Source organism: Pagrus pagrus, assembly GCF_965226575.1.
Source record: "Pagrus pagrus genome assembly, chromosome: 17".
Lineage (NCBI taxonomy): Eukaryota > Metazoa > Chordata > Actinopteri > Spariformes > Sparidae > Pagrus > Pagrus pagrus.
Window position 1 is genome coordinate 29,274,293 of NC_140201.1, and position 14,397 is coordinate 29,288,689.

The window sequence follows — 14,397 nt, forward strand, 5'->3', positions numbered from 1 at the left end:
TTGGAATCAGTAAAGATGTGAAATTTGTCCTCCCTTCAAGTTTTTGTGTTGTAAACCATGCCTTGTTGCAAATTATAGGATTGTTGTTACAAAGGCCTCTAGCTGATTTTAAGTCCTTACAGAATAGAAGGCCCAATAAGGAGCCAGATGTTTGTGACCTTTCCAGGTCCAACCAAACAGAGGTAGGATCCTCTTTCACCCATTCTGCTATGAATCTCAGTTGAGATGCTAACTGATACCATTTGATGTTTGGGACATCTAAACCTCCTTCAGAACTAGAAAGCTGCAACTTTGACATTTTTAATCTGGGCTTTCTTTTGTTCCAAATGAAATCACTTAACCAACCATTAAGTAGCTTTTGTACCTTGCCTGATATTAGTGTAGGGATCATCTTTATGAGAGAGACTCTGCCGAGGAGCGACAGGAGAAGTGGAGCCCACCGGCACAGGTCCTTCTTTATAGAGTCTAATAGAGGGTTGAAGTTAGCCTTGAACATCTGATGAAACATAGGAGTAATCTTAATACCCAAGTTCACAAAACCTGATATGGACCAACAAAATGGAAATGAGGGTAGAGAGTTGGTTTTGCCTCTAAGGCTTCCCATTGGCATGGCTAGGGATTTAGAGAAGTTAATTTTATAACCAGAAAAAGATCCAAACAGATTAATGACGTCTACAAGTCGCGGAACAGAGGTCACAGGCTCAGATACATACAGCAAGACACCATCAGCATAAAGGGAGATCTTATGATGGGCTTCACCCACATTCATACCACTAATTGCTGGATCCTGTCTGATGGCTTCAGCGAGAGGCTCCACTGCAAGAGCAAAAAGAGCAGGGCTCAGGGGGCAGCCTTGACGTGTAGAACGACTAAGTGGAAAGCTTTGTGATCTGTAGCCATTTGTGAGAACTGATGCTAAGGGGTTATTATATAAGAGCTTGACCCATTTCTCCGCATCTAACGAAATGACCATACTGTTGAGTTCTTGTGTTTGACAGAGATGAACAATATTCAAGAGCCTTCTAATATTGTGACTACTATTCCTGCCCTTAATGAAGCCCGTCTGGTCTTCCTTGATGATAGATGGCAAAACTCTCTCCAATCGTAGTGCTAAAATCTTAGATAATAATTTGACATCCTGATTTAGAAGGGCAATAGGTCTATATCCTGAACAGTCTTCAGGACATTTACCTTTTTTAAGGATTAGGGTGATATCAGCTTCCCTTAGCGAAAGGGGAAGGTTTCCAATCCAGACATAAATGAGTGTTCTAGCATCTCCAGGAAAGGGTCCACCAGCACGTCATTAAACTCTTTATAAAATTCACAACTAAGGCCATCAGGCCCTGGTGCTTTTCCTTATTGTAGGCTTTTGAGTGCTAAGAGAGCCTCCTCCCTGGAGATGGGAGCATTTAACTCATGTCTCTGAGCATCAGAGATAATAGGGAGGTTAAGGCCCCTCAGAAAAGATGGAATCTTTTCTGATGCTCCCATGGACTGATCTGTTTCATATAACCTAATGTAAAACTCTCTGAAGGTGTTATTAATATTTTTGTTGTCAAAATGACGTGCACCGTTCACGTCCATAATTGAAGGTATCACCTGTGGATCTGTCTTGACTTTAGTTAGGCGAGATAAATACTTAGTAGGTTTGTCACCATATTCATAAAGCCTTTGCTTCGAAAAGAGAATAGCGCACTTGGCTTGTTGGGTTAATAAGGCATCTAATGCAGCCTGTGTAGCACACTTCCTTTGCAACACTAAAGGGTCTGATGATGAGCAGAGCGCTCTCTTAATATCCATCAATTCATTTTCAAGTTTAAGTTGTTGTTCTAATTGTTTTTTCCTTTTTGAGGCTGCGTAGGCTATAATTAGCCCCCTGATATAAGCTTTGGATGTTTCCCACAATAGGGAGGGGTCATTGGTAGATTGAGAGTTTATAGCAAGGAATATTTTAAATTCAGTTCTCAGATAAGAAGTAAACTTCTCATCCTTTAGCAAACGCGAATCAAATCTCCATCTTCTACTTTTCACAGAATCTTTGCCAATAGAGAGGTTCAGAAGCACAATTGCATGATCACTAACAACAATATTGCCAATTAGACAAGATTTCACGTATTGCACCAGTGATTTAGGTATAAAAAAATAATCAATTCGAGTGTGGCATTTGTGAGGAGGTGAATAGAATGTGAACTCTTTATCAGATGGGTGAAGGGTTCGCCATGCATCTACAAGATTTATTTCTTCACAAATGGCCGAGAGAGCACTAGCCTGCTTTGACAGAGATGAATTTCGAGGTGGATGTCTGTCGACTAAGGGATTGAGCAGACAATTAAAATCTCCTCTAACTATGGCTATTGTTGAGGATAGCTCTTCAAATTCTGAGAAGGCTGTAGTTAGGAAATCTTGGGAGTAATTTGGTGGGCAATACAGATTCATAATGGTAATTTCTTCACCATGTAAGACGCCCTTAATAATCACAAATCTTCCGTATTTATCCTTAATACACGTCTAAAGTTGAAATGAGAGATTTCTATGTATCAGTACGACTACCCCTCTGCTGCTAGAAGTGAAAGAGGAAAAATAAACTTGACCAACCCAGCTGTTTAAGTTTAAGATGCTCATTATCATCTAGGTGTGATTCCTGTAATAAGGCCACATCTACCCGTTTCTTTTTTAGTAAAGAGTAAACCTTTCGCCGCTTCACCTTCCCCTGTAAGCCCCTCACATTCCACGAACAGAGTATTATATTATTGGACTGCATCAGCATACCTGTAGACATAATGAATTAATCTCCCCAAAGGTGGAAGATATGACTCTATGCACCTCACTCTGTACCATCGTATCATTTGGTTAACTAACATAATCGAATTTGTTGGTATAATGATATACTTGATGTGACAGGCCAGTACTGAGCATGAAATATGAACACAAACGCAGAACCTTAACAGTAAACAACATAACAAGAAATACGTAGAGGGGGTCCCTCCCCAGGTTGCAGGGGGATTGCTGTCCCGTAAGGCACCTGAGAACCAGCACGTTTCTCATTAAGATTAAAAAACTTAAATTGAGTGAGAAAAGGTCACTCCAGTTAACCATGCCTCCATATTCTCTGGCATATTGAAAATGTGTATGTTCTTTCGTCGTCCTCTGTTTTCAAGTTCGTCTATGTGCTCCGACAGAGACTCGACTTTCTTCTCCAGGGCTAATATTTTAGCAGCTTGTGGCTCGTTAGCAGTCTCCAGGTGTAGCGTCCTGGCTTCCACCTCATCCAGTCAGTCTCTCGCCCTCTTCATCTCGTTGGTGTGTGAGAGGACTGTTTTAGCCAGGGGCTCGAGTTTATCGTTAATGGTCATCATCAGTTTACTGGTCATAATGTCAAGTGCTTTAGCGAGTCCAGGCTCCAGGTCCAGCACGCTGTCGTCATCTTCCTGCTCGCAGCCATGTTGAGCTAAAGTTGTAGTGTTGTCGGTAGCTAACTGTCGCACTTTGTTGCTGTTTTTGCCTTTGACCGACGGCATTGTCTCGTGTTGTTTCGTCCAGTACTGTTAAAGAGTCATACTATTTCTATAACATTACGAAAAAGAGCCGTATCTTCAGTGACAATACTAAATATATATTGGGTGTTTACGGAGCTCCCACACAAGCGACCGTCTCCTAAGCCGCCATCACGTGACCCCCCCGCTCATATTTCTAGCAGTGTCACCCCTCAACCCTGGACCCCTAATAACTAACAACAAACAGTCAGCAGTTGTTTTTGATCAGTAGGTCAACTTTAATCAATAGCATTCACAGATTTGTTCCAACCCCTTATTTACAAATCAGACCTACTGCCAAAGTCAAACCAGTGCTACCTAGGGGTTGGGGAAAAAAATGATTCTTAGATGCATCGCGATGTGGACGTGGACGATTCTGAATCAATTCACAGATGTCAAAAATAAATGTTCTAAATGTTAATTGATAACGTAATGTTGACGGAACGCAAAAGGCAAAACTCGGAAGTGCAGAAGTGCAGCGCCCAGACAACAGTGTTGCCAAGTCTGCTTGTTATAAGCGACTTTGGGCTTGATTTTCTGTAAAGTCGCTTGCAAATATTGTCAGTTGCGGGTTTTTTTTCCTTTCTGCAGATGTTTAAGTGCCTGAGATCTTTTTGGTATGAAAGCTGTTTTTGATTGTGGTATACAGCAAAATGTTCTGTTTGTGTTTTGGTCGAGTGAGAAGTCTTGGACTCTATTATTTATTTAATAAAGGCAGCTTTTTATGTTGTTATTCAGAATATGCTGAAGTCCACAAACATTATTTTTGTATGAGAGCTGCTGGTACAGAATGAAATGAATGAAAGCTGTTTGTGATTTTGGTACAGCAAAATGTTTTGGGTTTTTTTGTCTGAAGAATTATATTGCTCATTGCACATTACAGGAGGATGTTGGTTAGAAGGTTTTTTTTTATGTTTATAGAGAGCAAGAATATGCTGAAGCTGTTTTAATTTACTACATGTATGCTGCTACAGGCAGCAAAGCTGGGATATTTGCTGGCAAATGTAACCTTCCAATTGACTTGCCACATCTCTTCCATTTGTTTTATTATTAAAAGATATTGGAAGTAAACTCAGTATGGATCATTACAAGTACTTTGCTTTAGTAGTCACACAGTGAGAAAAAAGAAATCCTGTATAGAAAAATGTGTTTTATCGTCGCATGGCAGCCCTCTGAATCGTAATCGAATCGTGAGGTGCCTAGAGATTCCCACCTCTAGTGCTACTCACAAACATAGTTGAACCCTCATTTCTTCCCAACTCGATTACTGTAACTCATTATTCAATTACCTAAACGATGCAGCAGTTGCAATACAGCAGCAAGACTACTCAAAAACACTCACATTTGTCCACTCATTATTTTCTTGGGTTTTTCTTCATGCAGATCAAACATTTGGCCCCCGTCTGCTGCTGCTGTGCACTCAGGGTCTGTTTGAGTGTTTGGCTCTAAACCTGTACTGCCTTGGAGGAGAACAGAGAGCTTTGACTGCAGTCATCAACCACCGCATTGTTAGTATACATCTTTTATAACCATAGCATTATGTAGAGCTGCACAATTAATCACAATTTTATGAAATGGCAATATGGCCAAGTGCAACATCCCAAATCTTAGAAGCTGCAATTTTTAAATAAGGATGAAATATATGACAGCATTATAATGAAGTACTGTAGAGCTGCAGAGATGTACTGGCCAACAAATCCCCTTATTTAAGAAAACATGTTTGGCACTGACTCCAACAAATGTCACATCATCATTGGGAAACAACAGGCAATTGTAAATCAGCTTATCAACTTATTTTCCTGCATGACTTTGTCACTGTGTTTGTGTAGAGGAGGATGTCTGCAGAAGTCAATCCCAGTCTGGTCAACTGGCTAACCAGTATGATGTCTATGAGGCTGAATGTCATTCTGGAACACAACCCAGTTACTGAGGACCAAATCCAACACAACGTCATCTATACACAGGTAATAAACTGAGTCAGTAGTGAGCACACCCAGCAACACCTGCTGTAGGCACTGACTGGATTTAATAAATATCAGGCAGCCTCTATAACAATAATGTCATGTTTCGATTTTGTACTCTAAGTAACACAAACAGCATCAGGTCTTGGTCATGGTTTGTAAAATTAAAATAGAATTTGAAAATGGCATCTAATTTTGGTCACCTGCATCAGGTTATGATCAAAAGTATCAGAATTAATATGTCTTTAACAAAATACTGTAAATAAAATGATTTTTATATTTTAAATATTTAGGCCCAGATCCAGTTTCAGATTATAAAACGGCAATGTCATTTCAGGGGCAGATGAACCAGAGGACAGAGGCTGAGGTGGAACCACCATCAGAGAGTCTGAATGCAGAGGTGACTTTTGTTCTGTTTAATCTATCTTTAAAGACCTCGATCTGAATAATTTCTGCCAGCCATGCTCTGGAAGCATTGGTCTGGTGTTAGTCTACGTTTTTGGTTATGACCAACAAATCCCATGTGTAGACCAACAATGTAGTAATCCATCTTTCAATTCTTTCTGACCTCTCTGCATTTGTTGGGGATTATTTCAGCAGCAGATTATTTCACATTTAGAGCTCTCAGTGATTCATTTCCAGAGATTGGGTTGCCACCTATACGCATCGCAGAAGATTTTATGCGGGTCACCAAATACATTTGCAGAATTTCAACCATAGTCTATCGTTTAAGACTAATATCTGCAGTACACCTTTGAGTCACATGAGGGGAGCTTGTTGGTATATCCAGTATTTAACCTGTAAATCAGGAGGTAGTGGCGCACTCGGCGAGTGAGTACTGCTCCGGTGGGTCAGGGGGAGAGAAAAGTCACGGAACACATAACAAATCCAGTATGCCTACTGGACGTGCACTAAACTCATAGCTTCAGGCATCACTCTGTGACCACTCTCTCTCTCTCTTTCTCTTTTTAAAATCAGATTTAATATATTAAAAATAAGCAAACAAGCAATTTACGAGTCACTTTAAAGAGAAACAAGAGGAGGGAGTAGAAGAAGTATTTAAAAAGCATATGATTTTAGTGAGAGGAAATAAAAACAATAATCCTGTGAACACCTCCTCAATGCATTTTTTTTTTAAATCTCATTTAAAACATTCAAGACAATATAAGGTGATGTTGAAATGATAGTAAAATGGTCAGGAATGTTAATTTATGCACAAATTCATTATTCTCAACATTATAAGGCCTATTGTATATCGGGTCGCCAAAAAGTGGGTCCCCCCAAACGTTTGGTAAAACACTGATCTAGTAAGTATTTGGGGCTCCAGGCCGAGCCGACACACATCACAATAAACTACAGTGTGTATGTTCATGGTAATGAGGGAACATGCCATCCCTTGCAACAGTGTGGCTCATGTGTTTTAAAAGTTTTTGGACAACATTTTAGCTCTTTGGCACAGGAGAAGAAGATATGTCAGGCCTTTAATATATTCAGTGTTGCTTTGGCTCAGGATTTGTTGGGAGGAAAGATATAAAAATATTACCAGACTTATGCTTTTAAAATGGTCAAAGCTTGAATTTTTCTGGAATCAAATATGGTTGTTCACAAATACAGACTCCGAATGAGAACCTTTTGGCCATGTATTTACACACGTGCATGTAATTCGCTCTGATTTGTACAGTATTCTAATAGAGATAAAGAAAGACATACAGCTAAAACAAGGAGAACAAAACTAAACAAAGAAGATCAAATAAACATGTGGTATTATCTATGGTATATATCTATATACATATACACACACACACACACACACACAAATATATATATATACATACATACATTAGGTGAAAAAATAGCTGTAACAATGACCCATAACAATGTCTATATGGATGTCCAGTTTTTCTATGGATACTTACACCAACCAGCCACTACCACATAACTACTGACTGGTGAAGCGATTAAAACTGATCACTTCAATGTTCTGCTGGGAAACTTTTGGTCCTTGCAATCATGTGGATTCTAATTGATACAAAAGCTTTCCACTGTCAGATGGAGGAGAGTTTGTCTCCAGCTCAAGCCACCACAGCAGAGGAGGCCATGGCTTCATCAGGTGACCATGGAGAGAGAGGAGCATCTCCTGGAGAGAACTCTTCCTCATCAGGGGACACTCAGTGTCCTGCTGTGGCCCCAGCAAGACGGGAGGAGGCAGCCCCTGAGGTGGAGCAATGGGCAGCAGCTGTTCCACCTGTAAGTAATGTGGTTTGCCTAGGATTATATTGCAATACAGGGGTAATGCCTTATCTAAACTTGCTATGAAGCTCATCTCTCTTTCCAGAACTGGGACTAACCTGTTGATATGTTGATATGAGACCTGTTTATATAAAACCTGTGACTACACATTGACACGAGCAGATTGTGTTTTACAGTGATTACATTTCAGTCATAGGCAATTGAATGAATTAGATGTCATTTCAAATTCATTCAAGATTGATTTTTGGAAAAAGTGATGGCTCAAATCCAGAGACAAAAAAGCTGCCTTTCAACACACTAAAGATATGTGTCAGGCTACAAAAATAGGATCACCCTATTCATTTGAGTCCTCTTTGCCAGATGAGCTGAACTTTATTCTCACAATGCTGAGAGTTAATATAAGCAAAGCTGCTGAGCCTGATAACATCCCAGACAATGTGCTAAAAACTTGCCAAACAGCTAGTTGCTGTTATTTAGGTTGCTGACTCAGAGGTGGTTGTTGTTGTTGTTTCCCAAATTGACAGGGATTTTGAAAACAGTCCCACACAGATGAAAGGGAGGAGAATGCGGCCTAAAATAGGTGCCTAATGGCACTAATGATTACACCAACACTACATCCAGTTAGTCAGAAAACATATCACTAGACAGACTGGAAAATTGTCTCCTACAAGGATTTGAATTATTTTTGCTGGAAGGAGGCTAGTTTGTGTTCTATGCAAACAAAAGCATTGTGAATCTTTTACACCTTAAATTCTCCCCATAACTTAATTAACATATAACGACATGACATAAAGACATGAATGAAAAATGCTATATAAATGAACATGCCTCTTTATATTTCTTTTATTTAACTTTTACTCAAGCAGGTAGTTACATTGAGACAGTCCGCACAGTCTGCTGGTCAACAACAGCATTACAGTATTAAGTTACAGTCAGACGAAACAGAAAAAAAACACATAAATCATAAAAGTGATAAGTGCCAAAAGTACCATATGGTAAATCAGTTGATATATGAGTAAAGTGACCATAAGTTAATTGGACTTTGACTGTATAATAATGTATTGGCTAGGAATGGGTTCCCATCATCAGACATGACATGCTGTCTCAGAGGAAGATTAAAGCCCAGCCGCCACTCTCTGACGCCTACCTGCACGGGATGCCTGCCAAGAGGAGGAAGGTGAGCAGTGCAACCCATGATTGTTTAGTGTGGGTTTAGTCTCACTTAACATGGGACTGTGGGATTCTACCAGACTTATCCTGTCAGAATTGAAATAAAAATGCCTGCTGTCTACGGAGGAGAGTAACAATGGTGTTTCCATCCATAGAATGCCTTCAGAACGGATCTTATGTCTCATGACTGGAGTGATGTTTTACAGGCCCATGATGCAAACTCTGCTTATGAAATATTTCTAGACTCTTTCTTAGCACTATACAACAAAAGCTGTCCAGTCAGGCAAAATAAAAGGAAAAAGAAGAGCAGTGACAAACCATGGCTCACCAGGGGTTTACTGAATGCATGCAAGAAAAAGAACACTATGTACAGGGAATTTATTAAATATAGAGGTGAAGACCAAGAAATCAAATACAAAAGGTACAAAAACAAATTAACAGATATAATGAGAACATGTAAAAAAGAGTATTTTGATAATGAGCTTGAGATCAATAAAAACAACATTAAGAGAACGTGGGATATACTAAGTAAAATTATCAGAAACAAATCGACCAGCACTGGCTATTCTAGTCATTTTATTGACAATGGAAAAATTGTCAGTAACATGAATGAAGTGGCAGATGGTTTTAACAAATTCTTTGTCTCGGTGGGCCCCAAATTGGCAGGGGAAATAGTACCACTGGAGGAAAGCAGTGCAGAGCTAATTTATGGCAGTAGAAATCCAGCAACAATGTTCCTGAGAAAAGTTGACCAGACAGAGATTATTGAACTTGTTAATAAATTCAAAAATAAAAGATCTACTGACTGGAATGGAATTGATATGATGTTAGTTAAGGAAGTAATTTCGGCCATTGTAGTGCCTCTAACCCACATCTGTAACCTATCCTTCCAGTTGGGCTGCTTCCCAGACAAAATGAAAACAGCGAAAGTAATCCCACTGTTCAAAGCAGGAGATAAAAACTCATATACAAATTACAGACCAGTCTCACTTTTATCTCAATTTTCAAAAATACTTGAAAAACCTTTTGTTGCCAGACTGGACTGCTTTGTTGAAAAACACAAACTATTAATTGATTGTCAATACGGGTTCAGAGACGGTAGATCAACCTCAATGGCCTTGATGGAACTTATGGAAGAGCTTTCAAGTGCTGTTGATAAGAAGAAGTTTGCAGTGGGGGTTTTCATAGACCTGAAGAAAGCATTTGACACGATAGACCATGATATTATGTTGAAGAAAATGGAAAGATTTGGAGTAAGAGGAGTGGGACTGGAATGGCTAAAGAGCTACATCAGAAATAGGACCCAGTATGTACAGGTTGGTGATGCCATGTCCAAGACAGCAGAAATTACATGTGGAGTGCCGCAGGGTTCAATAGTTGGACCAAAATTATTCATTATGTATATAAACAACATCTGTCATGTGTCCAACATATATATGTAATTTTTGCCGACGACACCAATATTTTCTGTACAGATGACTGTTTACAGAGGTTAATGGAGAAGGTGTCAGTAGAATTAGGTAAACTGAAATTGTGGTTTGATGCAAATAAGCTATCTTTGAATGTGAAAAAAACCAAATTTATGATTTTTGGAAATCGCAAAACCCACTTAACAACTCAAGTAAACTTAAGGATAGAGGAGATGGAACTAGAAAGAGTATATGAAAACACATTTTTAGGAGTAAGGATAGACCACAAATTCAGTTGGAAACCACAGGTGAACCAAGTCAGATCCAAAATTTCCAGAAGCATCGGTGTGATGAACAAAGTCAAACACCTTCTAAACTTCAGATCTATGAACCTCCTTTACTGCACCTTGATTCTGCCATATTTAACTTACTGTGTTGAGATATGGGGTAATGCCTGCAAAACTACGCTACAGACAGTATGCACAGTACCAAAAAAAGCAATAAGAATAGTAAATAATGTTGGTTTTTATGATCATACCAATTCACTATTTATAAAGACAAAAACACTTAAATTCATGGACTTGGTAGACCAGAAAACTGCATTACTCATGTACAAATCCAGAAATAACCTGCTTCCTTCCAACATACAATCCATGTTCAAAGAGAGAGAGGGGGGTTACGCCCTCAGAAACAAACTAAATTGGAAACAGCCCGTCTACAATACAGATATGAAAAGCAGGTGCATTTCTGTTTGTGGCGTGAAGTTATGGAATGCATTACCTGATGAACTAAAATACAGTAAGAATGTGCCAATATTTAAAAAAAGGTACAAAGATATGATGATAGATAAATACAGACTTGGGTAACCAAACAATGGAGAGCAATGAGCGATGAGTATTATAATTATAACTACTTATGAAAAATAGATGTATGTATGTATGTTTGTATCTATGTATGTGAATGTATAATATATCTAAGCATGTACTGGGTGTGTAGGCGTTTTTGTGATGCATATGTTTGTACGTAGGTATGTATATGCTTCTTGTTTTGATTGATATGTAAGAAAAGGGGGGGCTATATATAAGCTGAGGCTTCCGCCCCCATCCTTTGGTTGTGACCAGAGTTTATACTCTCTGAGTGACCAATAAATTTCATTCATTCATTCATTCATTCATAGACAACACAGTGTGAAGGCCCACACCTGTACCTGTCAGATGCAGTTAATCGAGCTGCACGTGCTGCAGGAGTGTTACCTGTCACTGCCCCAAATGGCCTGCAGGTGGAGCTGGAGAGGCCAGAGCTGCAGGAAGCATACACCCAACAGGTAAATGACAGCATGATGTTTGTCATCCTGAATTATCTTGTTCAGTGTCATCTAGCTTCAAACACAGGTTAAGGATTGTTTGATGGTCTTGCAGTTGTGCTGATTATTTTGAAATAAAGACAAAATGACTGCAGAATAGAAACCATAATCAGCAAGACTTTTATGATTTGCTGACATTGCGCTGTGGCTACACATATGCTTGCAGATTACTTTACTAAAACATACTATTTGTGTGCTTATTTATACAGTGTCGGTGTCATATTGTATATTTTTTTAAAAATGGTGCAAACAACAAACACAAAAGAGGCAAACATTTGAATCTCATTCAAAAGATTTGATGATGTCATAGTAATGTCTTCAGGGTTATCTCATCTTGGGTTTGGAATCTACAAATTTATAAGAGGATGACTGTGTGTTGACAACCTGACGTTCAAAAAACAGCTTTCTTTCTTCAGAATTGCTAAAGAAAGAAAGTTTGCCTACATTACATAATCTCATAGAAGAGTCAAGTAATTCTGTTAGATTTATTTTCTCTCAAATTCCTATTTTTATTTTAGATTGAATAAGTTTTATTTGATTCTTATTGGCACATATCTAATTCCATAAAAAACTCATGAACCTTTTAAAAGTAAGCATGTCTAAATATTTGAAAGTTTGAGTGGAAGGATTTGTTCCTCTGACATCAGCCCAAGAATCATTTTGAACCAGCTGTGAAGAACACACACAAAATATCCAGATTTATGTCCTGTCAACAGTAAAATAAACCACATTTAGTCATTCACATACGAAGACTGGCGACCTAGAATCAAGATTTTCCTCAGCTAACTTTAATAAGGTCATTAAACTGCTGTCTCTCTCTCTCTGTGTCCACCTGGCAGGTAAAAAGTGACATCCAAGAGCGAGTGAGAGACGATCCAGACTACAACGCCCAGAGATTCCCCAACACACACCAAGCTTTCTCTATAGAAGAATACTAATCATCCATGGCCTTGTGCCACAGAGGAGCAAAGTTAGGTCCAGAACAGGATCTGTACTCACTACCTGCAGCATGGAACTCTAGTTCATGTAGTGTTTTAACATCCCATTGTAAACATGGCCTGAAGGACAACAGCTACTGACTTCACTGAATGGTTCCTCCTCCTCAGAGTGTGCTGTGGTTTATTTAGAATGGAAAAACCTGCTGACTCTGGACCCCCCATGGCTCATGGATTCAGGAACTGTGAGCTACTTGAGTCACCCTAATGCTTAAACATTCCCTTTGCTCTCAGACAGAAACTAACAATGGAATCAGTTAGTGAAGTGTCAAGAGTACCAATCATTTGATATAAGACAGAATCTGACAACAGCAGGTCAGTGTAGAAAAAATTATCTGGATTAAGAATCAATCCTGTTCTGTAGGTCTGAAGCAGCTTGAGATATGTATAAGGGCCGAAGAGGCAATGGAGTTGTAATGTTTTGAGAAACTGCTGAATTGTGAGGAAAAAAAAGTAAATACTAGGAGTATAAAGTTGAAATGTTGCAAAGAAAAAAACAATAAGAGAATAAATAGGAGAATAAAGTCATAATATCATGAGAAAAATATTTATTGTCCGTCATAGTTAACATTTACATTTACATTTAGGGCATTTAGCAAACGCTTTGTCCAGTACATACAAGTACATTTGTCACAAGAAAAAAACCACAACATCAACATAACAACAGTTAACAGTGGCACTGCAAAACCTCTCTTTTGCAAGGAAAAATACTAGCTATAAATATGTATATGGGCTGGAAAATGCTAAAACATGCATATGCTCTGTAATCATATGAAATGTTGTGTTCTTTGCAACCTGTTTCTCGAAATACTATGACTATATTCTCACATTTTCTTTCTCATAAAATGATGGCATTATTCTTGTTTCAAGATTACTTTATTCTGACTTTGTCCTCAAAATGTCATTTTTGTTTCACAGCAGTGAAGTCCTGATAATCCATCGTACTGATAATTTCTATCCAATGTTGCAAATGTAGTTGCTCTATATATCTGCATAACTGTATACGAGTGCAAATTGTACACAGAAAATGGGCAATGAGTGATATCATAGAGCTTTGTCAGTGTCAATAAGGTAACCAATCAGTGTTGATTGCCATGGTATCAGATTTTTATTTTTCAGCATCATGTATATCACAAAGATAATTAGTTTATGTTTGTATTTTAGGGCATTATCTTTATCAATGACACTGGTGTCTATTTAAACAGGAAACTTCAGTGATGTTGTCTGACCATGTGTTCAACTGTCTATAATCTGCCACAGCATGATCAGACTATGGTGATGGCAGTAGTCTGTGATGATTGTCTGCAGACACAAGAGGTTTGTCAAACTGTGAATGGTTATTCTGCGCTTGTTAACATCACTGAAATAAATTAACTTAACAATGTTGTTCAACTGTTTTATAAGGAATCTCAAGTTTAGAGCAACACTTACAAAACCAGCGTTTCAAACTGCTGAGACCCCAAGAGGAGGTAAACCATGTTCATTCATTTATACATAATTCAATCATTAATAAAGATGCTATTAACAGCTAACACAGAAAAAAAGCCATTACTAACAATTAATTATATAATAATAAGCAATGCGTAACTGTTAACAAATATGTCTTGTTCACATTTATTAAGGGTAAATCAAAGCAGTATTTTGTTGAAGAAACGGTGCACAGCCATTTTCAGATCTCTCCAGAGATGTTCAATCGGGTTCAAGTCTGGGCTCTGG

At 38.6% G+C, this 14,397-nt stretch overlaps 1 protein-coding gene across 4 annotated transcripts in view; it reads left to right on the forward strand.

Moving 5' to 3' along the window:
* Positions 1-14,067, forward strand: part of LOC311272994 (large proline-rich protein BAG6-like) — a 107,788-nt gene extending 93,721 nt beyond the window's left edge. For 2 of the 4 annotated variants that reach the window (XM_084379811.1, XM_084379812.1), the window contains exons 19-25: positions 4,917-5,041; positions 5,363-5,497; positions 5,832-5,894; positions 7,544-7,741; positions 8,814-8,921; positions 11,501-11,647; positions 12,526-14,067. In XM_084379811.1, coding sequence (XP_084235937.1) covers positions 4,917-5,041; positions 5,363-5,497; positions 5,832-5,894; positions 7,544-7,741; positions 8,814-8,921; positions 11,501-11,647; positions 12,526-12,624 — 875 coding nt within the window. In that variant the 3' untranslated portion in view covers positions 12,625-14,067. Of the gene's footprint in view, positions 1-4,916; positions 5,042-5,362; positions 5,498-5,831; positions 5,895-7,529; positions 7,742-8,813; positions 8,922-11,500; positions 11,648-12,525 lie in introns of all 4 variants that reach the window. The other 2 variants (XM_084379814.1, XM_084379813.1) reach the window with 2 other exon arrangements.
* Positions 14,068-14,397: the final 330 nt, after the last annotated feature.